The sequence below is a fragment of the Lacerta agilis genome, chromosome 12, assembly GCF_009819535.1.
Source record: "Lacerta agilis isolate rLacAgi1 chromosome 12, rLacAgi1.pri, whole genome shotgun sequence".
In the NCBI taxonomy this organism is placed as follows: Eukaryota; Metazoa; Chordata; class Lepidosauria; order Squamata; family Lacertidae; genus Lacerta; species Lacerta agilis.
Genome location: NC_046323.1, coordinates 37,941,977 through 37,964,864, shown reverse-complemented (window position 1 = coordinate 37,964,864; position 22,888 = coordinate 37,941,977). Strand labels below are relative to the sequence as shown.

The 22,888-nt window shown below is 46.4% G+C and overlaps 1 protein-coding gene across 1 annotated transcript; it reads right to left on the bottom strand.

Annotated features, from left to right (window-relative positions):
- Positions 1-13,153: 13,153 nt before the first annotated feature.
- On the bottom strand, positions 13,154-22,589 carry BAMBI (BMP and activin membrane bound inhibitor). The gene is made up of 3 exons (XM_033165570.1): positions 22,326-22,589; positions 15,929-16,216; positions 13,154-14,021 (listed from the first exon to the last, which is right to left on the bottom strand). The coding sequence occupies exons 1-3, from the start codon at positions 22,399-22,401 to the stop codon at positions 13,603-13,605; spliced, it is 783 nt and encodes a 260-aa protein (XP_033021461.1). The 5' UTR covers positions 22,402-22,589; the 3' UTR covers positions 13,154-13,602.
- Positions 22,590-22,888: the final 299 nt, after the last annotated feature.

Below are 22,888 nucleotides of genomic sequence, written 5' to 3'. Positions count from 1 at the left end.
CGTCGACATTCTGATTCAACAGTTCTAATTTCAGGTTGAAAAGTTCTAGTTTAAAAAGAGTTATCATTTGTCCTTGGGTCATTCCCTGATCTAAAGTCATTTTAAAAGCGAAACCAAAAATGGCAGAAGCAGGCAGGAAATAACAAAGTTCAGTACTTTTCCATCTTTACGCCACAAGTTCCAGCCGCCATTTCCCCCTAATCAGGGTGCAAAAATTATATTCCAACAACTTTGAGAAGAAATACTTTAAAAGTCTCAATCCTCCCCTAACAGGGGTTTTAAAAGATCGTGCTTATCAGAAAAACTCCAAACAAACAAAAAAAACATTGTATCGGTCAAATGCAGCAGCAACCAGATACACTGTTACTTTCTTCTACTTCGGCAGGGGAGAGGAACGGGCTCCCTTTTTACATTCCTCCCCAAAAGCCAATTAGGAAAATTGTAAGTCCAATTAAACTCCGTACTTACAGCTTACGGGTTCTTCTTTTTGCTTCAATTTAAGAAAGAACGATACGCTCATCGCCTGCGGCAGCCGCCACTTCGCCTCCCCGGCTGGGGCATAGCCTCCACAGCCCCGCGCCGTTGCCCTTTCACTCCTGCGCCCCTTTTACAAGGGGAACGGGAGAAAGGGTCAGCGCAAAATGGGGCCAGCTGGAGAGCCCACACCGCGGGACGCTCGACCCGCGGCTTAACGGAGCCCGCTGTGCGGTAGCGGAGCTCCTAACCCCCGGGGAGGCCAGGGTCGTCTCGCTGCCGAGACAACCCTCGACCGCAAGCAATGGCGCCCTCGCCGGAAGTAGACTTCCAGGAGAAATTTAAAGGCACTCGTTCTTACCCAGGCATTTGTTGGCTGAGAGATATTGGCCATGGCAGCCTTGACATTAGTCACTGTGAGCGTGTTGTGATTTTTCTTATATGGTTTTCCCATGGTTTCGGATGGTTTTAATTCTTTTAAATGTGTTTTATGCACCTTTACATTGCATCATGTTACTATTACAATGTTTGCCACCTGGGCTCCTTTGGAAGGAAGGACTGGAAATGTTTGGGGGTTAAAAAAAGAAAAGAATGAATTTACAGTAACAATAAAACTAAATATATGAAGAGGCACCCATGCATGAGTCTACCACTTGCACCCATGCGCATCACAGCCCAAGCAGTGGTGAGCTTGAACGTAATGCTGAGATAACAGACACAAAGCTGAACATACTGTAAATATTCACCATTTATTTATTTATTGAATTTATATGCCGCCCTATACCCAGAAGTCTCAGGGCGGTTCACAGAAAAGGTCACAATATATAAAATCAAAATAAGAACAATAATCCAATCACGCCCACCCCAAAGAGCCACATTTTAAAAAGGACATAGGATGTCAATCAGTTCAACCAAAGGCCTGGTTTAAATGGAACGTTTTTGCCTGGCGCCTAAAGATGTACAATGAAGGCGCCAGGCGAACGTCCCTGGGGAGAGCGTTCCACAGATGGGGAGCCACTGCGGAGAAGGCCCGTTCTCGTGTTGCCACCCTCCAGGCCTCTCGAGGAGGAAGCACATGAAGGAGGGCCTCAGAAGGTGATCTCAGGGGCTGGGTAGGTTCATAAGGAAAGAGGCGGTCCTTGAGGTACAGTGGTACCTCGGGTTACATACGCTTCAGGTTACATACTCCGCTAACCCAGAAATAACGCTTCAGGTTAAGGACTTTGCTTCAGGATAAGAACAGCGCAGCGGCAGCAGGAGGTCCCATTAGCTAAAGTGGTGCTTCAGGTTAAGAACAGTTTCAGGTTAAGAACGGACCTCCAGAACAAATTAAGTACTTAACCAGAGGTACCACTGTATTGCAGTCCTGAGCCACTGCATGGCATTGTTTCACCCAGAGGTTTCGTATAGATGCCACTACATAGGAGACACCAGGAATACTGACCCTTGTGGAGAACGACACAACAGAAGACACTGGGCAACACTGAGACCACAACCATTAACTTCAGAGTAAGGGAATAATTCAATCCAACCAGCAAAGCCAGTTGCCTTTTTCTTATTATTACAAGGAAGCGGTGCACCCTGTGCGTTGCTTAGCTCAGTTTGCTGCTGTTGCCCATCCTTGATGAGTAAAGAAGCAGATCTGCATGCATGTTTTAAGAGTCTTTTTGCGGGTGGACAGTGAACAGAAACACGCTGAAGAACTGCTGGTGTTGTCTCTTCAGCCTCCTGCTCTCCCCATCATCATCTCCTTACTTTTTCCATGCTGCTTTACAGAAGCACATTCATTTTCGTAATTGCTGTGCCATTTTCTCCTGTTTCCCCTAAATATTCCACCCCATCATCTTGACATTTCATTTTCCCTGTAATGATGCTCGGAACTTCCTGGGAGCCTCCCACCAGTTCATTGGCTTTTGGCTGGAGATCTTGGCTGGGAGTACAGCATGTTAGATGTGCTTTCTGGAATGTAGGGCAGGCCCTCATCCAATTCAATTTTTAAGAAGTTAATTAATTGTATGAGTTTTAATTTTTCCCTGGATTAATGAAGTAATTAAATCTGCATACTGTAATGATTCCACACAAACAGCCAACAGAACATATACATATACATATATATATATATTGGCATAGACAAACTGTATGGAAATCTGTGGCCTCAGTTTTTCAGTGATTGAGTTCCTCTTTTTCCACAATGCCCAACTAGCCCGCTAATCGTTGTTTGAGTACAGTCTGCAACATGGGCTGCCCAAACTACTGCTTAGGTTGCTGATGGAGCCAGATTAGCCCTGGGTGGCAATTCCATTTGATTGTTGGCTTTCCTACTCTCTGGTAAGACTTGCTGGTTTAAATCATGGGAGTCACTCCATCAATCCCCTCCACATAATTTACTCCTAGAGGTAAAGGTACTGCTCCTTCACTACTTACATTGTATCATACCTATAACTAACTTAGTTGGTCTCTAAGGTGCTACTGGAAGGAATTTTTTTATTTTGTTTTGACTACGGCCGACCAACACAGCTACCTACCTGCAACTGCTTACATTGTGTGTGCAATGTAATCTTTGTGCACCAGTCCTAAACACGCTACTTCAGGTAATCCATTTAAGACGGAGTCATCTTTTTAGGGTCAAAGGACTTAGCAGGCACTGGACAACTAAGCAGACGGCACCTTTGTTTGTGAAATATGCTTTGGTTAATAAAAAAAAAAACCAAGCAGCCTGCTGAATGAAGTTAATTCATTGTTGATAGCCATGAAAAATAGCTGCATAAATCTCATGGCACCGATGAAAGGGGCAGAGTACCTACCAGTCTTCAGGAAGCAAATTGCATGTTTCAAAGGAGGCTGTTTGCTGCATGGCTTGATTTGCATGCAAATGAAAGAAGACACTTGCCACCCATGGCTCAACAAGATGGTCAGGCCTATTTGGCTGTGTTGTGTATCCCATGTTACTTCCAGGGGAGGTCAGTGGAAAGATTTGGCATGCAAATCCTTTCCTAACAGTGACAAGAAGGTCACAAAGGGTACTCCAACTGCAAGCAGGCACATGTCTTACTCCAGCAGCTGACAAATAAACATTAGTTCCTCTTATTTGCTTGATATAAAAAGGCTCATAGAACAGCACTGCTTCCTTGAGGTTGGAATCCAGCCATATGATTTTTGGAATATTTACCACAAAATGTGCATTTCATTACAACAAGGAGATATGGATGTTGCATTCAGACTCCACACACTTGCATCCTTAAACTCAATAGCCATTAAAAAAAAATATTCATAAATGTTGAAAAGAACTGGCACAGTCACATATGCCAGAGGAATACCCAAAGAAATAAACTTTAACGTAGTTATCAAAGTTCAGGATTTGGGAAGATCTGTGATCTTGGTCAGAAAAAGACCAAAGTTGGATTTGAATCTAAAATAAAGAGTTTAGTTTATTAGTTGATTATTATTTATAGAAACTAATCAAACAAGCAAATATTGACCTCTATTTTAAAAGGACATTTTATTCATTTGGACCAGGGGTCAGCAAACTATTTCAGCAGGGGTCCGGTCCACTATCCCTCAGACCTTGTGGGGGGCGGACTATATGGGGGGGTGGACTATATTTTGGGGGGGAAATATGAACGAATTCCTATGCCGCACAAATAACCCAGAGATGCATTTTAAATAAAAGCACACGTTCTACTCATGTAAAAACACACTGATTCCTGGACCATCTGTGGGCCGGATTGAGAAGGGCCTTAGTTTGCCTACCCATGATTTGGACAGATAGATCAATTATCCATCTATTGGGGGAAACCAGTGAATCCCGATCATATTCACCTGCCTGATATTTCCACTGCTATTTCCCATTTGACAGACTTGTCCAACATTCCTACAATTGTCCCTGTGAGGTGTTTTTCTGCTGCAGCAAAGGGCACCCACAGAGAGCTGCTACATTGAGGTTGTGTGAATGGAGGTGAGGTCTGGCTGTAAGGAATTCCAGTTGCACCCTATGGCTGATTCTTTTTGCTCCTGACAGGATGGGACTGATCCATAAGTGGGACAGAACCATTTCCCTTGAATGTTATAAATGCACAACTGTTTCTTTTAAATCAACATATTTATTGCAGACTCTTACATTTCAGTCCCCTTTTTCCATTCCACTCCTCTTCCTTCCTACCCAAGAAAATTGTATCTCTAGTAAAACCCATGACCCCCACTTTGGTTAGCCAAAACCGCTAGGCGCTCCACCTTCTCGCTTTATGCCTATGTCAGCCTTGTGTAAACAGCGATTGGGGCTGCATGAACTTTGGAGCATCTGCATTTTTCAGATATGGCCTCAGCCATTCATCAATAAATGACATTCAACTGTAGTTTCTTGACACTTCTAAGCCTCTCCCTCAGAATACCATGTAATAGGTCTCAAGGGAAAAACAACTTTGGATTACAGTACTTGAATCAGACAATGTAACTCTGTTTCGTAAAACATGTGACAATTTGAAGTAATAGGATTTGGATCCAGAATTCCCTTTAAAGCAGTGAAAATCAGTTGATATTCAAGGCATGTATATTGTAGAAGTGTAAATTAAGTTTCACTGCATCCTGTGACAAGATTATAGATTTTGGTTTGAATATTATTTTGTCTCTCCTATTGTTTATGCTCTGGTTGTTTTATTCTGCTCCTGGTGTTTACTCTTGGTTTTATTGTTGTTTTATTCTAAGTTGCTTGCTGCAGAGGCTCTTTTTAAGAATGAAGAAATGCAGCAGATGATAGATAGATAGATAGATAGATAAGCACTGTTTAGGCTTCTGTATGTGGAACCAAGGGCCATCTTGACCTTCACCTTAGGCAGCAAAATGTCTTGGATCAACTCTGGCTATGGGGTTCTCTTCATTTCTCTTCCTCCCACCCTGCAGGATTCCCCTCTCCTTTACACTAAAACCCATGCTCAGATGTATTCACAGCACAGACCAGAATCAGCAACAGGAGTGAACTGCACCCAGTGGAGTCCACTCAGTTCCACTCCTCCACCCACCCAGGCAGCCAAAATCAAGAGTTGGCAACCCTCTATTGCAGGCATAGGCAAACACAGCCCTCCAAATGTTTTTGTGACTACAACTCCCTTCATCCCTAGCTGACAGGACCGGTGGTCAGGGATGGTGGGAATTGTAGTCTCAAAACATCAGGAGGGCCGAGTTTGCCTATGCCTGCTCTGTTGGGCTATACCAGCCGAGCCACTTATTCAGCCTTTAGCATCCTGGCCCGTTTGCCTTACAGCCTTTTCCTAAAAATGGCAACTACTTCTCTAATGTCAAAAGCCACACTGCTAAAAGCTGGGAAAACAATGTAATGCTTAGTTGCTCCTGAAAAGTTGGGGCAAAGTGTTTTAACCTCCTGGGTTGTCATCTCCTGGGATCTGCATCTTCATTTCAAGACTGGGAAATTGTTCTCTCTCCCCCACCCCCACCCCCACCCCCCACCCCTTTGTGTGTTTAAGTGTGGACCTCTTTCTCTTTGCTCCTTTTACTTGCTGTTTGTTTTACTTCAGGCTTTCCCCACAGGGATTATGAGAGATGGAAACAAAGTCTAGGAGTAAGACAAAAGAAAAGACTGTGTTTGTTTATTTGGAGGGAGCCAGGATTCATATTGTTGGAGACATCAGACTCCCCCAGAGAGATAACCTTAATCTGCTGACTCCTTCCCTTCTCCCGCTTGTTTGCGGGGCGCGACGGGAGGGGGGGGTGTTCGATATATTTTTTAATGCGAATCTCATAAAATGGTTGATTCAGCCTTCCCTATTCCTAATGAAATCCTATAGCCAAAAGCGAGAAGAGCCCCACACTGCTTATAATATATGAACAGGCGTCCTGACAAAAAAAAAAAAAAGAGAGAATTCGCTGATGCCTCAAGGGGAACTATTTCAAAAATTCAATAATGTGAGAATTCTGCTTACCTCAGACACATCCATTCTCTTGGGCTGGCTTTCATTACTAAGGCCTCTTTGTGACAACAGCTCTTTTGTTCTCCGGGAGTTAATCTTCTTATAAGTCCGAGGGCCAAATTCTGCCTTCATTTAAATACCACAAAACATATTTGGACATGGCGAATTATATCACTCTGTCAGCACTTTAAATTTCCCAAACATTTTAACTTTATTCCATTGTTGTATTTCAAATACAACACACAGTATTTGGCCATCGCATCTATCTATCCCGTGAGATATAGCGCCAGTGCCTAGTTTAGTCCAGCATCCTATTCTTATTAAGATGGCCAACTTGCAGGTAGGACCTCAGCGTTCCTCTAAGGAATAAGAGACATGGGGTTACCCAATTTTCCCCATACAACAATCCTGTGGGGTAGCTCTGTGTGTGAGAGAGAGAGTTGGGGGGGGTCAGGTGTCACCCAGTGAGCCTCATAGCTGGGAAGAGATTAAAAACAGGTCACCCTGTTCCAAGAACAGAAACAAGAAGGAAAATTCGTATGAATCTTGCTTCAGCATACAAAACCAGCAGATTCCTGCTTTCTAGACGACCTTCACTTTTAGCTATTTGGCCATATACTGCATAGGTGTGACTTGACTTTTTTCCTATGTGGCTTGTTTCCCTTGCTTATCTGCTCTGCAAGCACTTTGAGCTCCCAATTCCTGGTTGTGCAGGTGAAATGTGTTTCATATTTAGGGGTCTTATGTGTCTTTTGGGATAGTTCTGTTGGGCAGCAGTGAATCTGTAACCACACGTGACAGAAAGAGACTTGATGAAGAGCTAGGGTTACAAGCCAATTCTCCAAAGGTAGCCACGTGCCAGTCTTTTGGAGAAACAACTCAGAAGCCTGATAACTTCTGTTCATGGGGAAGTGGAACAAGGGGCTTGGTTAGAGGGGAAATGATGTGATAAATAAAGGGTGAAACAAAAGAAGACAAAGGCTGAGGCTCAAGGATCTCTGAATCTGTCCTTGGGCAAATGGTAACTCCACACAGTTGAAGTCTCTTTTGCAGAGTGCGCTGCTTCACCACATTCGAAGCACACTTTTGCCCTCAGAGCATCCTGGGCCCTGTAGTTTGTTAAGAGTTGTTAGTAATGGTTAATTCTGTGAGGGGTAAACTACAGGGGCTTCCGGTCCACGTGCCTTAATGGAGGCAGTCCCCCATGACAGGGGGGATCATCAGCAAAAGAAAAACAAGGATGACAGAGGGTAAATCACCCTTGCACATTCCCCCCCAGGGATGGGGAGAATGGCCTTCACTCACAGTTTTGTCTCAGTACCTGGCTCTCGCTCTAGCATGGAATGATGGAGGCGCAGAATGCAAAAGCACTTTGCCTGACAAAAACCCTCCAATGCCACCATTAAGAAGCAGGTGTTCTCTGTTGAAAAGGGTTGCAACAACATCCTGCAGAATATACCAGCTACATGGATCAAAGGTTTGAATTGAGATAAGATTTTATTCGGTGTGAGAGGGAAGCCCACAGTTTGTTTATTCTAAGCTTCTTTTATATTTTTATGTATCAGCAACCCTCTCCAAAATATAAGATAGAAAGATATTTACAAGTGAGCAGGGCCGTCTTAAAGGGATCAGCCGCCCTGGTGCGACGATCCCTCGGCACCCCCCGGTGGGCAGCCTCTCCGCCCACCTTCCTCCCGGGCTGGCCGCCCCCTCGGGAGGGGGGGGTGGGCGAGCGGGGGATGAGGGGTGTGGCGCTGCAAGCCGGCCACCCTCCGGAGCCCCAGCTGGAGCGCAGGGAAGGGCGCTGGCAAAGCCCCGCGCCGCTCCAGTGCCACGCCCCTCATCCCCCGAGGGGCGGCCAGCGCGGGAGGGAGGTGAGCGAGCGGGGGGTGAGGGGCGTGGCGCTGGAACGGCGCGGGGCTTTGCGCGTCCTTCCCAGTGCTCCAGCTGGGGCTCCAGAGGGCAGCCGGCTTGCAGCTTGCCCGCTGGCGCGCGAGCGCCCGCCTGCCCACCTGTGGGGGCGGGGGCTGGTTGGGGAGGGGGCGCCCGGTATGCTGGCGGGCTCGCGGGGGCGCCCCTGGGGGGCCTGGCGCCCTGGTGCACCATGCCACCCAGCCCCTATGATGAGACGGCCCTGCAAGTGAGGAAGGCACATTGGAGTAATATTGATATTAACACGCAAAAATGGAAACTGTGTGATCTGAAATGAAGAAAGGAAGGGGAGGGGAAGCTTAAGTATGACTATGTTGGAAGACAAAGGAAAAAGAGACTGAGATTTGTGTGTGCTACTGACGGAATGTAATCTAATGTAATGTAATGTAATTTAATTGGGCCATAAATCTCTTGCCGGAAGGAAAAGAATTTGGGGGCTGTGATAAGAACGCTGCAGAGATTCTGGGAGTTGGAAAGGAGTATTAAATCTTCAGCATGTTCGAAAACTGGCCACCTTTTCCTAGGCTGAGGAGGAAATGGCGAAGATCTGTGACATGTTTTACTAGTGAGGCAGAATGGTTTCTAGCAGACTGTCGCCTGTTCCGAGACATCAAAGCAAGGGACGGACAGGTAAGACCTCTGAGAAACTTTGAGATTCAGTTCTGCCCCCCCCCCCCGATGGGAGAAAACAAGAAAGGGACAATGCCATACATGACAGAAGGAATCTCCCACACAGGGCAGAATAAAGATAATAGTTTGAGTTTCTCACTTGAAGCTTTATAAATTTATCTATTGTAACATCACAAATTGAAATCATTAATTATGTAGCTGTTGACTAAGTCATTATCATCAGTGGGGCTTTTTCCCCTTAAAAAATGTTTAGGGGTACCATAATTTTCCTACTCATATTGAAATACTGCCCCTCAACAAGGCCAAACTTAGATTCACAAAATGTTTAGGGATATGCGTGCCCCAGCGGCCCCCCCCCCCGAAAAAGCACTAATTATCATTATAACTGAAATGTAACTGACATTAAGATTACAGAACACAGTGATATGAGATCGGAAATGCACCTAAACCAGCATGTCGGGAGCCACTTTAACTAAAATGTATTAATTGGAAGTTGATTGGCATTTTGATAATTTTATAAATTGGGAATTAATTGTTATTGTTATAATTTGGCTATTATTGGAGGGTATATTGGAAAACTAATTTAAAAATTATTTTTTTAAAAAAAAACACTACAGTGCCCAGAAACATTTGAGGGAAAGAAGAAGAAGAAGAAGAATTAATAATAATTAATATGCCACTCATTTGAGTGGGTTGCAAAGATTACTGCTCAAGATCCTAGCACCCCATGAACTCATTGTGGAAAATTGCCCTTCATTTATGACTATTTCCTTATTATAAAAAAGTCTGTTTTGCTCATGCCACTCCCTAGAATTCATTGATCCTGAATGTGCAGTGTGTGTGTGTGTGTGTGTGTGTGTATATATATATATATATATATAGAGAGAGAGAGAGAGAGAGAGAGAGAGAGGGAGTGTGTGTGTGTGTGTGTGTGTGTGTGTGTTATCTTGGCTCCCAGAGCATTCATTTGAAATCCCAGTAACGTTATTGAGTAAGGTGGAAGCTGAAATGTTTAGCTATGCCATGTTAAATCTGTTTGGCTATTTGCATACTTTCAATATATTATTTAGTCCTTGTCAGTATTCATCTAAGAGCCAGTCTATGAATGGATGACAGACAGTGTCTATGGGGAACCTGCAGCCCTCCAAATATTGCTGAACTCAAAGCCAGTGGTCAGGGATGGTAAGAGCAGCAGTCTAACAACTGGATGGCTAAGGTAATCCCCAATACAGTGTGTCTCTTACACACACACACCTAGGTAAAGGTAAAGGTACCCCAACCGTTAGGTCCAGTCGCAAACACCTCTGGGGTTGCGGCGCTCATCTCGCTCTATAGGCCAAGGGTGCTGGTGTTTGTCCACAGACAGCTTCCAGGTCATGTGGCCAGCATGACTAAGCCGCTTCTGGCGAACCAGAGCAGCGCACGGAAACGCCGTTTACCTTCCCACTGGAGCAGTACCTGTTTATCTACATGTGCTTTCGAACAGCTAGGTTGGCAGGAGCTGGGACCGAACAACGGGAGCTCACCCCATCGCGGGGATTCGAACCGCCGAACTTCCAACTGGCAAGCCCTAGGCTCTGTGGTTTAGACCACAGCGCCACCTGTGTCCCTAATGGAAAGCCAAGACATCTTCACACACACACAATGGATCTTCACACACACCTAATGCATCTTCATGGCCAGTGGCATACATGTGCATTTTTCCTAAAATGTATATAAGGCTTGGTTGTGAAAAACAGAAACTCTCAAAGTGCGAGCATGCGCGCACATACACACACACACACACACTTGGGAGTTGCTATGGAGAAAGTTGTTAGAAGAGGATACAAATAAGGGAAAAAACACATTTGCTGGTGTAATGAGGATATATTCATATTTCTAATAAATTTGCTGCTTGGGTTCTGCTTTGGAGACCAATAGGTATGCAAGGAAAAGTCAAAGGGTGGTGGTGGGGTTTGGGGGGGGGGAAGAGCTTCCTTGCTCTTTGCCCTAAAGCAAGGGAAAGCAAAAGACTTTCTGCTCATGAGTTGGATTCTGATCTTCGTTACATGCGAATTAATCTGGACTGAATTTATTGGCTTTGGCAGCTGTAAACAGTGGAAGTAGTAAGATAGCTAGCAAGCCCCAGATTTGCCACCCAGATAAGCCTGCCCAGTGCCTGAGCTACCAGAGGAGGCTGGTTACTTTCAAGCTCCCTGCTCAGCCTGTAATCACCCAATATTGAAACCAGATTTACAGGCTCTTTTGAGGGCGGGCTCTTTCCAAAGCAGACACATTTGGTATTTCGGAAGGTCAACCCCCCCTGTGGTGTAAGGGCTTTTTAAAAGAATCAGTTAAGCAGGAGTCAAGAGGAGAGACTGGAATCAGTAGGCACAAGAAAAGCTGGAGAGAAGGGCCGGGGGGGGGCAGGGGGGGCTTGGAAATCAGAAACAAGGAAGGGCCTTAAATGAGAGACATGCAGCCCATTCTTCTCTGATAATTTTGAAGTCAGCCCCGGTGTTCTCAATAGAGCTTACTCGGAAGTAAACATGTAGAGAATTGTAAGCCATGACATTTCAGGTACTGGTCTTTATTTCCCCCCTGTCTGGTTGATCTCCTCCTCTACTTATGGATATGAAAAATAATGCGTTGTCTGTGGTTTGCACCACATCAAGAGCAATAAACGGTGGGGTTATTGCAACTTCTGAATGCTCGCAAAACATTGTTGGGGTGGGCAGGCTGCCCCTGAACACCAAACATTAGCGCTGCTTCAAAAGTCCCATTGACTGCAGCGGGACAAGCACAATTGTCTGGATCATGCCCATTCAGCTACTTCCCACATTAGCAAATGGGAGCAAGTAAAAATAGCTCTCTTGTTTACCCAAAATTCTTGCTTGCCAGGCCCACCATCCAGTAAAACTCCTCTAAAGGGCTGGCCATAGTTTTGGTAGAGGGAGACTTCACTTCCCCAGGCCATTGTACATTTCTCCATTTAGACTTTTCAGAAGGTATAAGATTGTTTTGGTGTTCTTCCATTGCAGCCTCAACCCATCCCATATTTAGTATTTCATAGATACCAATGTTGAAACAGCACTGGCAAGAGAGACTAAGACAGCAGTCTTGTGCACGCTTACCTGGGACTATGTCCCACTGAAGTCAGCAGGAATTAGTACCAAGAGAGGCAAGCAGGAGCCATATAGAATACATATAGTCAGATGAAGACAGAAAACTGGTCAGAGCGTGTACCACTTTGGGCAACACGTTGGAAAGACAGGCCACCTTTTAAAACACTCCTCATTTGGTGCGGAGGGGAAGAGAATCCCCACTGAAACACTTTCCCCTGACCTCCTATTTTTCTGCATGCAGGGCTAGGTTATAATTAATGGCCAGCAAGTCGAATCTTGCACCTGCAGATAACAGTTGCCCTAGCAAAACATAATCAAGGCGGGTAAACCATTTTGGTCATGCTTGAAAGAATTTTAAGGAGCATCCACAGATATTTCACAATGATGTTAGTGCATTGTTATATCATTCATATTTGGGGAAGGCATGAAGGACTGCTGCCCACGTGTCTGCCGAATAAATCTTTCATGCATTGTCATTTATTTGTATCTCACCTTTCCTCCAAGGAGCTCAAGGTGACATATACCGTAGGTGTGTCCGCCCCCCCCCCCCCCGCTCCCTATTTTAACCTGTGGAAGTATTGTGAGGCCAAAGTTTCACCCATGGAGCTTCATTACCAAACGGGGATTTGAAGCTAGGTCAACTTCAACCTTCTCTAACCACTGCACAGCCCAGTCCTTCCTGCTAATAGATCCCAGAATATGCCTGGAATATTTTAGACTCCAAGAAGATACAAGTTGGCTGACTGTTTCTGTTCCATGCTTCCTAGTGGAAGATTAGAATCTGCATGATACAGAAGCTGCAGCTGGACCACAGATATCAGAAACTGCTAGGATGCAGAGAGCAACATGAAGTAGCTATTTGCCTTTAGAGCAAAAGGGCACGAAATACGTTTTTCTGCTGTCTGTAAAGCTGAAGCACTGAAAAAGCTAAGCACATTCAGATCATGTAAATTTACCTGGATGAACACCACAGTTCACTTACGTGAACCTTACTAAACACTGAAGGAAACTCTATGGTTAACACTTTATGTAGTGCTTCTACTAGAAGGGTAGTGCTTCATACACAAAACCACAAAATAGGTTTCAGACAAATATATATATATATAATATAATTATATATATTTTAAAAATCTTTACATCAGAACTTGCATACAATTTAATAGTATAACTCAAAATTTCCACCTCCCTACAGCTCAGACAACCCTGGTAACAGTGTGTACAACTTCTCAGTTTTTTTGTTTTTTGCTTTCATAACTTTAAAGCAAACAATACATTTGAATGTATTTACTCTGTGCAAATAAGGTAACTTTTGGGATCCTTCAGAAGACATATATCCAAGGTTCAATCTGCAGAGGTCCTTTGTTTTCTTTTTTTATAAAAAAAACACCACACGATTAATGACTGTAGGCTTTCCCTGTATAAAGTGCTCCTGTCCAGCAGAACCCAAAGGCCTTGGAAAAGTTTTCCTAGCAATTTTAAAGAACAAAATTTTAAAATATATTTATATATATATATATATAAAAGGCGAAAAGACGACGTGATCACACAAATTCCAGCTTTCCATGCCCGCCATACATTCCCCAGTGGACTAGCGAGAGTATTTTGTCATTGCCCAGGTCCGGCTGCCTCATCTTGTCGCAGGTCATGCAGCAGTTCTCGTGCCCCGTGACTGGCACCATGCACTCCAAGTCTAGCTTGGCAACCTGTCCCTTCTTGGAATGATGCCCGTGAAAGCTGTAGTGCAACCGAGAGAGCATCTGCTGCCGCTGGTCTTGCAGTCTTTTGTTCTCGCTCCTGAGCATGCGCAGAGCTAGCATGATGAGCAGCACCAGGATCAGGCCGCCAGCGATGGGGACAGCAATGACAGCTGCCCGGAACCACAGTTCTTTGGAGGAGGTCAGCTCCTGAACCTTGGTGATGAGGTTTCTGCTGCTCTCGTGCTGGTATCTGCTCCCTTGTCCTGCAGGAGAGAAGAAGAGAGGGATGGTGTTCAGAAAAAGGTCCCTTCCGTTCCACGTGCCGAAGCCTGTGTTTCAACTGCAAAAAGTGGAAGCTTCCCCAAGCCCCTTTCTTTTTAAGACTACCCTCTCAGGTGATGGAAGGGGGAAAGGCCTGCTCATTTCAAAGACGGGTGCCCCCTACATTTTTCTCCCTGACCTGATCACGACCCAAAGCTTGCCAGTTCTAGAGAAACTCGGCAATTTGCTTAGGCTACACTGGATCCAGAGAACCCTATTGCTCTCCAGACATTGTTGAACTTCCAACTCCCATCAGCCCCAGGTCAAGGGCCAGGGTGGTGGGGGGGTTGTAATCCAGCAACATCCGGAGGGTCAGAGGTAAACCCAGCCCAGGGTTATGCAGTAATGTGACTTCACCAGTGTTGACCCATGTTGCAAATTTGCACAACAATGCACCGCTGTATTTGAAACCAGCGTGCGCCAGACAGGAGGGCATTTCCATGGCTTTAGATGCTCACATATCACCAAAGAAAAATGAAGATCGGTTTGGTGCTATATGTGGACACCAGGAACGCAGCTTTCAATTCAACAGCTCTACACTTCTGTACGTATTACATGTTTAGATACACAAAAAATGGTAATGAAATATTGCAGTGCATGTATCCAACATAGGGACAAACACCAAGGAGATAGGACCAGACTGAAACTATTTGCTCTGTGTATGCAGAGACAAATCCTGGTTTGTTCCAAAGCACATGGAAATTTCAGCTCTGCAATTTACAAGGTGAGCCATGGGCAAGTTGCTATCTCGTTCTTTTCACGCGATTGCAAAGATAAATGAGAGTTGTGAGGTGCTTTAGCAAGCCGCACAAATACGTTTTAAAGGACTATCACAGAAATGGTCTCTGGTGGCGCAGCGGCAGTGGGAGGCCCCATTAGCTAAAGAGGTGCTTCAGGTTAAGAACAGTTTCAGGTTAAGAACGGACCTCCAGAATGAATTAAGTTCTTAACCCGAGGTACCACTGTACTACTGACTATCATTATGGAAGCAAATACAAAAAATTGTTGCACCCCATGTACGCAAAGCAGCCAGATGGTCCCCACCCCCTGCAAAGTATTGATTTTGGACTTCTGGCTAAGCTTTACTATAGCAATGGGGAAGCTGTGTACTCCCCTAGCATTGTTGGACTACAACTCCCATTATCTCTGACCAATGGTTGTGCTGGGTGGGGTTGATGGGATTTGTAATCCAACATCCCGAGGACCACAAGCCTTCCATGCAAGGAAACATCAACTTCAGTGTTATGAATACACCAGGCACATCAATTCAATTAAATGGATACACCCAGTGATGGAGAGATTTATTTTTGTTTTACTTCCATGACCTGCAAGGCATAAGTGAAATTGCAACACCAAAGTTTGTTGAGTCAGATGAATTATTTGCATACTTTTAAATAACTTCACCCGGCTGTGGGAAAAGTTGTTGGGACTTTATTCTCTTTGACTTGATGATTTCACCTTCGTGTATGTGAAGCAACAAAGCAGCAGATTTAAATTAAAAGCTGTGTGCATGTTTTCATTAAAACTTAACAGGCTTCCATAAAGTTCATTTGCACATTCTAATAGTTTTATTTTTCCCTGACTAAATTGGGCACAATTAGGTTTCTTAAAGTAGTGCCCCTCCCTGAACAAGTTTTCCCAGGCAATATGCCAGGCCTGCTTGAAAAGGAGCAAACTTTGTGTCTCATGCTAATGCAGATACAAAAGATATTTGGCAGGGATCTGTCTAGCCACATGCCTCCCACTCCAGCGTGCCTAGTTGTATTAAAAGACCAAAATCATTAGCAGACAAAACAAAGGTCTTCCCTGTTGCAAGCAAACCTATGTATCAGACGGGAGCACGACTTACCCGAAGGCTCCCCTCTGGAAGGAGAGAGAACATCGTACAGTCCTCTGTAGTTGCACATATCTTCGTGACAACACTCCAACGTAGGAATGGCAGTGCCAGAGTGGTTTTGGGCCTGTTTAGCTTGACAGATGTCCGGTGTGCTTGCAACAGAGTCCAAGCAGCCATGAGTAAGTGGGGAATGGCTGTTCTGCGGGTCAAGCAGTCTAGAGAAGCAAGCGTTGAGCTCAGATTTGCACATATAGCCTGTTGCAACACAGTGTGCAGCATCACAGTAGCATCTAATTTCACCTGCAACAAAAGTGAAGTGGCAAGCTTGTTAGTCTGCAGCAAATCAGTAAGGATTTAGATACCCTGTATCCTCAATACTGGCATTATGATGGGTGAGTAACAAATAAAAGAAGTGTCTCTTTTGAAAGCAGGCTTGGAGACGGGAGCCCTCCAGAGGTTTGTTGGACTACACTTCCCATCATCCATGATAAGTGCAGTGCCCATACTGGCTGTGGCTGATGGGTGTTGTAGTCCAAAAACATCTTGAGGGCACCTCGATGACTATCCCTGCTGTAGATCAAGGATTCCAACACACATCTCTATAGAGCCGCGCACAGCCATGGGAAAAGGCAATCAATTAATACTATTGTACAGGCAAGCATCTCCAGGGGAGATATATAAGCAAACAGGACATGGATAACCATGGTAGAAAAACATTTTTCTGGCAATTTTGCCAAACCACCAAGAGATGGAAGCCCTTCTGCAGACCATCCAGAGATCTACCTTTCGTCTATCCCTGGCTCTTGCTCTGCACAGTGTACAAGATCCCCATAGCAGGAATGACAAATCAGGGTTCCTGTGGGGGGGGGGGGTGGCGTTGCACAGAATAAGTCCGAAATTGCCACCCTGTGGGAGGAGCTGCCATGTGTAGATGGGCTTTAACTTACTTAGCCAAAGAACTGGGGAGATAACCTCTTATGCAAAACTCAAGACAGCATCCATCCTGTGTCCCTTGAGTAGGCGCAAAGTTTTAAGAGTTTCCATCAAAAACTGCAAGCTGGATGGTTCTGCCCCACCTGCAGAACCATCAGCAATTCAGCTGCAGTGGAACAAGTCACCACTGTAGCAGCTGAAGCAACAGACGCATGGGGATTAGGGTGCTTATTCATTATGAAGCAAAGTTCCATAAGCAAAAATCTGTAAACTGGCCACTTATCACATACCAGCTCATCTCCAGGTCTTTGGGCAGCAATGACTCCCCATTTAGCATCTTTGCAAATCTGCAGGTACTTGTCCTTTACATTACCTTTGATACTAGTTATTATAAACCAAGGCTGAAAACCCTGTGGCCATTCAGATGTTGCTGGAATAAAACTTCCATTTATGCCCAACCGTTGGGCTATGCTGATTTAGGATTACGTACATGGAAACTGAACCAACTGCAACTGGTTCTCCATCTCTGCTCTAAAATGAAACCTACATTGCATACATCAGCATATAGCAAAGTCAAAAGCACACTTCAAATATTCACGCCTGGCAGAATTAATCAAAGTGGCTGGTATTGTTTACTGCCTTTTGGCACGGTGCCAACATTTAAGAGCTTTAGCCAATACCTTGTGAAATTATGTACTAAAATCATGCATGTATTTTTATTTAACTTGATTCTTAACACAAGGGTTGCTTTGTTGGGTCCATCTAAGCCAGCATTTCATTTCCAAAAGTAGCCCCTGGGAAACTCATGAAACAGGACATAATGACAATAGTCACACATTCCATTTGTGCCAAGCATCTGGCTTCTCACAGCATCATCTTCTCATGCAAAATATCTTTTTAGCCATTATTATAAAACAGAAAATCTTTAGTTTACAACCGGAGTGTCTTACTTGCCAAAAGCAACCTCTTTCAACTTATATGAAGGCTCATAAATGGGGAGAGGTGGCAAGATTGAACCCTCCTTCCACCACCTCCCTTCCCCCCCACTCCCCACTCCCCAATCCATCATGTGGTCAAAAAGGGTAAACATTTAGGCTGAAAATCCTCTACTGTTTGTATGGAACAAAAAACGCACAGGAAACCACAAAAAATTCTGAAGGAAGTGCTTTTAAAAAAACATTCATTTTACATTCTTCAGAAATGCATTCATTTTACTATACATGTACAGAGAAACCGTACTGTCTTCTCAATGTTTCAACTCAAATCTGTTCCTTCAGTTCAGAGCATGAAAGAAAGGAAGTTGGGAGGCAAGCTGGATCTGTCTCTCAGCTTCAGAAACTACTGGAGGAAGTGTATTAACAACCACAGTGATGAATAGCACTTATTTTAGAAAAGGGGGGGGGAATTCAGCCACTAGAACTGCCACTTATTCCTTTAAAAAAAAAAAAGCCAGGCCCTTAAAATCATAACTTCCTCGTGCCAAATTAAGAGTTATTACGTCTATATTTAAGGTACATAGGTACCCGGAGATGAATTTTTAGTACCCAGGTCATATTGCACTTTATATACTATATCCCAGCTTATGCTTAAGATATGAATTACAAACACATTTACACATACATACAGTTCTGCAGGGCTTGCCTTCCAGGCTATCTTAAGTTCAGCCTTCACTAGAATGCCATTACATTTTAATAAACTGCTTAATCAAAGCCAAATGACACAGTGCCCGTATGTAAACAAGCTTGCCCCCCATTTGTGTAAACGTGTGAAGCAAGATCTGAGGCCCAAACCTGCCAAAGAATACATGCAGTTCAAAAGCCTGCTTAAACATTCAGAGAGCTAGTTTGACAGAAAGCATTTCCCTTATTCCGTTGCTTGAAAGTCTTTCATCACAGAGATGAAATAAGTGTTTTCATTTTTGGGAGTCCCTTGAGGTTCTCCACCAAAACAGGTAACCAGAGCAAGATTCAAAAAATAATATGGGATGTGTTACATGTCACCAAGCAGGTGACATTGACATTCCGGACATCCTTCTTCAAGCACTCGGGCCCAGAAGTCCAATGTTCTTAGATTTACAGAAGGCGATTCTCTTTGCTTAAGGACTTCTGTTCCACCACCAATCATGTAACTTCCTAAGTCCCCTTTTCAAAAGCAAATTTTCGAAAGCAAATGTCATTTAAACAACTATTGTCCAGCAAGTTGATTCCAACGGCTGAGCAGCTTTCACTGAAACAAGTTATGGATAAACACAAAACACTCTTTTTGAGGGTGGGGAAGGGGGGAAATCTATAAGCTAGTCCTTTCCCACTCCAGTCTTAAGAGAGCATCACAAGAGAGAAAATGTTTTGTTTCAATCGTTCACACAATCCTCTTTTCCTGACCAAGCACAGTCTCATAAACAAAACATGATGGACTAGTCATCAGGTTATTACAACTCCATTTTAATTAGAGACACATTCCACCACCTCCCCCTCGGCAGAAGAGAATGGCATTTTTGTGTTATCGTGTTTTTGAAGGGGGGGAACAAACCTTTTATTTCTGTCAATTCATAAAGTTTCTTCCTGAGCTATGGAAAAGGCCAGGGAGGGTATTTGGTATTTTCAAACAGTGAACAATGCCCTTTCTGTTCCCCTCCTCTTTCTTGTTACTGTATGTAGCTATTAAAGAAAAATGTCTGCTTTTAGTCAAGGTGGCTACAGGAGAGACTGCAGGCTTCTCGGAGAGCTTTTGAAGTCGACAGCAGCCAGAAGTCTGTGATCCCCTAATTATATCATTATCAGGCGCATAGTTTCAGTATCTGCAACTGCACATTACTCTCAGTCACTCCCTTCTCTGCCCCTCTTTGATGGGGCCAGAAGACTTCCCTCTGCTTGCTGCAAGGGCTGTTATTTGGGGTTAATTACACCCTTCTTTCCAAAATAAATAAATACTGTAGCACATCAGCACTGTGCTAGCTTATCCTTTAACCTCCTCTCTGCGAAACGTGGCAATTATAGGGAGACATCAACTCTCCCATTCCCTCCTCTCCCTCCCCCCCCCCCCAGTTAAGTTTTTATTCTTTAAAGTGGCAGGAGCAGAGAAGAGTGTGGATGGTGCGAGCTCACACACACACACACACGAAGTTTCAAACATTTGCAACAAGATGCTTAACAGTTCACATCTCATACTAGTGGGGTTACCTCTCACAATCAGGGCGCACAGCCCAACCCTGCACATGTTTACTCAGAAGTAAACCCCATCTGTAAATTAAAGGAATAAAGTGCTGGTTCACAGGATCACACAGCCTGAGCACAATTTTGGTTGTTGCTGCTTTGCAGGAACAAACTTCTTTTAAGTCCCTTACTTGCACGGGATGGATTTGTCCTCATGCCACGAGGGAGAAGGGGAGGGCATACAGTCGGGTCTCTTTCCAATTTTACCTTATCAACAGGTAATGCTTGCCTTGGGCCAGCGCTGCTTTCTGAAGCTTAGAGAGGGAGAAGGAGTAGGTGGATGTGGGCTGGAGACGTTCAGAAGTTCATTAGAGACAACCTAACAAAAACATTTTGACAACCGCTTGCCCCTAAGGTCCGACTTCCCTCAATGAAGCGGGGCACGGCTCTAGCGGGGGGGGCGGGGAAAGGGAGGGAGAAAGGGGAAGGAAACCCAAGCAACACCGCTTCCAACAGGCGAGCTTGTTCTGGCCTGCGAAGCTCAGCCCAGGAGGAAACATGACACGCTCACAAAGCCTTGGCAGAGCGCTTCAAAGGCCGCGCCGGGCCGGGCGCACGGAGCTCGCCGGCCGCAGGAGGGGAGAGCAGCGGGAGCAGCAGCAGCAGCAGGAGAAGCCCCGGCTGGGCAAGGGGAGGGCAGTTGCCCCGGGGAACTTGCAGAGGGGACGCGGGGGGACAGCTACCGGGCTTGCCTCGCTGGCTGGGAGCTGCAGCCCCCGCCCCACCAAGCCACCTCCGACGGGCGGCAACCCCACCAAAAGAAAGCTAAGCTCGCTCTTGCTTCTATAGCAGAGGAAACGGACAGGGCCAAAGACACCCCAACCCGGCCCCGACGTCACCCCCAGCCGGGGCTTGAGACCTCACGAGGCTGCTCCCCGCAAATGCAACCCCCCTGGAATGGCTGCTGCGCGGACACAGCCCTCTTGACGGTCCCTGCCAACGCGCACCCGCCACCGACGGCGTCCCTCCAGAGCGCGTCTTGCTCGCAAGGGGGGCTAGCGGGAGGGAGGCAGCGGAGCGACCCGCTGCAACCCCGACGGGGCAGCTGCTGCAGAGATCCTGGGCGCCTTTGGCGAGGGAATTGGAAGGGGCCCGCAGCCGGGTTTACGCGCAGGGCCGGGAGCAGTCGGGCTTCGCCCCCCGGCCACCCAGGGCGGGAGTTGCTACGGATCAGCCCCAATTTCCAACGCGCGTCCTTGGGAAGTTTTAAATCCCGCTCCGTTTCGATTCAAAGGCGAGGCCGAGCCTCTCCTGGCTGCCGCCGTCGACAGCCCAGAGGACGTCAGCAGCGCCCCCTCCCGCAGGTCGTGCGCTCCTGCATCACCCGCCCAGCCAAGGCCCGTCTCTCTTCGGGAAAGAAAAAGCCTCCGGGTGCTCCCGAGTACCCGCCCCGTCTCCTCCAGCAGCCCTCCCCCTGACCCTACAGGAAGCCTCGCAGCAGCTCTTCAAAGGTTTCCCCCAGGGCGACAATCCTCACGTTAAGCCTTTGTAAGGTTGTCAACACGCACCCAGCACTAGCCAGCCCACCACGTTGCTCTGCAAAACGACCCCAGGCCCTCGCCTCCCTCTTCGAGGAGTTGTCTTCATTCCGGGGACTAGGATAGGTTACACACACATGCACGCTTCGAAACAGTATTTCATCGTATTGTGTTTTGATCCCCCCGCTCTTTTCAGGGCAAAAAAACAACAACAAAAATCCTGAAAGCTGCCGAAGGGTAGAAATGCATCAAATAAGACATCTCAAAAGGAAGGGAGCTTTCGTGAACCAAGCTGGATTTAGGGAGGGGAGCTGCTTGCGCCAAAAAGAACCCCAAATCCTGCGCATGTTGACTTGGAAGCGAGCCCCACTGAGTTCGGGTGCAATACTGAACACAAATGGGGCTTGCCTCTGAATAATCATGCATAGCATAGGACAGCGCGTACACTGCAATATGTTAAGTGGTGCTAGTTTTACGTTATCCCTTTTCCTTTTCTTTGGGAATAAATACCATAAGGTCCGTGCGCCTTGCTTCCGAGGAGACGCGCACAGGACCGGACTGCCCCCCTGTCAAAATAGCGGCGTGATATGACGACGGTCCCGTTAACACCACCAACGCTGAGTCCGTCGCTTGCCTTGTTCGTTTGTTTTTTTGTGCTCAACGCGCGGCTTTTGCCTTCTCTTTCCCTCTGCCTACCGACCGAGGCGATCTCTATCAAGCCCCCCGCGAACTTAAAAGTCTCCCCGCCAGGATCGGAAAAGAGCCCCTCTCGTGAGCCGGACTCACCTTTCGTTAGCAGGATGGCCATGGCGCACAGCTCCAGTTGCAGCCACACGAAGATGAAGCTGGAGTGGCGATCCATTTAACCCTCCCCGCACGGGCCTCGCCGCCGCCGCTGCTGCCGCCGCCGCCGCCAGAGTCTCCGCGCTCCCTCCAGGGCTTTCGTCCCCTTGCAACGCTGCAAGGCAATGCCCCGGCCGGGCACAGCGCATGGACCCCGCCGCGGGCTACCCTGCGCGACCGGCTCCCGGCGCTCTCGGCCTCGACCGGCTCCTGGCGCTGTAAGCCTCTCTCACGCGCGCACCGAGTCGTGCTGCAGCCGCATCGGAAGCCTCGCCGGGCGCTCCCACCTCAGCGCGCAGGACGAGCGACTGTCCGGGCTCCGCTCTCTGGGCGCCCCGCGCTCGCTCTGTAAATAATGCTCCCGCCCCGCCGCCTGACCCGCCTCGGCCCGCCCCTCGCTCCCCTCCAGGACGGCTCCCATAGGCGGCGCCGCCGCGTCACTCAAAGCAGCGGGAAGGGGCAGAAGGTAGGATGTGTCACGCAGCGCCAGCAGCTCCACTTCACTT

Excerpts from the sequence above, each read along its gene's own strand:
- BAMBI (XM_033165570.1), bottom strand. The coding sequence starts at position 22,401 with ATGGATCGCCACTCCAGCTTCATCTTCGTGTGGCTGCAACTGGAGCTG. Across the intron at positions 16,217-22,325 it reads GGCCATCCTGCTAACGAAAG|GTGAAATTAGATGCTACTGT; the intron begins GTGAGTCCGGCT and ends CTTTTGTTGCAG. Across the intron at positions 14,022-15,928 it reads TTCCAGAGGGGAGCCTTCGG|GACAAGGGAGCAGATACCAG; the intron begins GTAAGTCGTGCT and ends TCTCTCCTGCAG.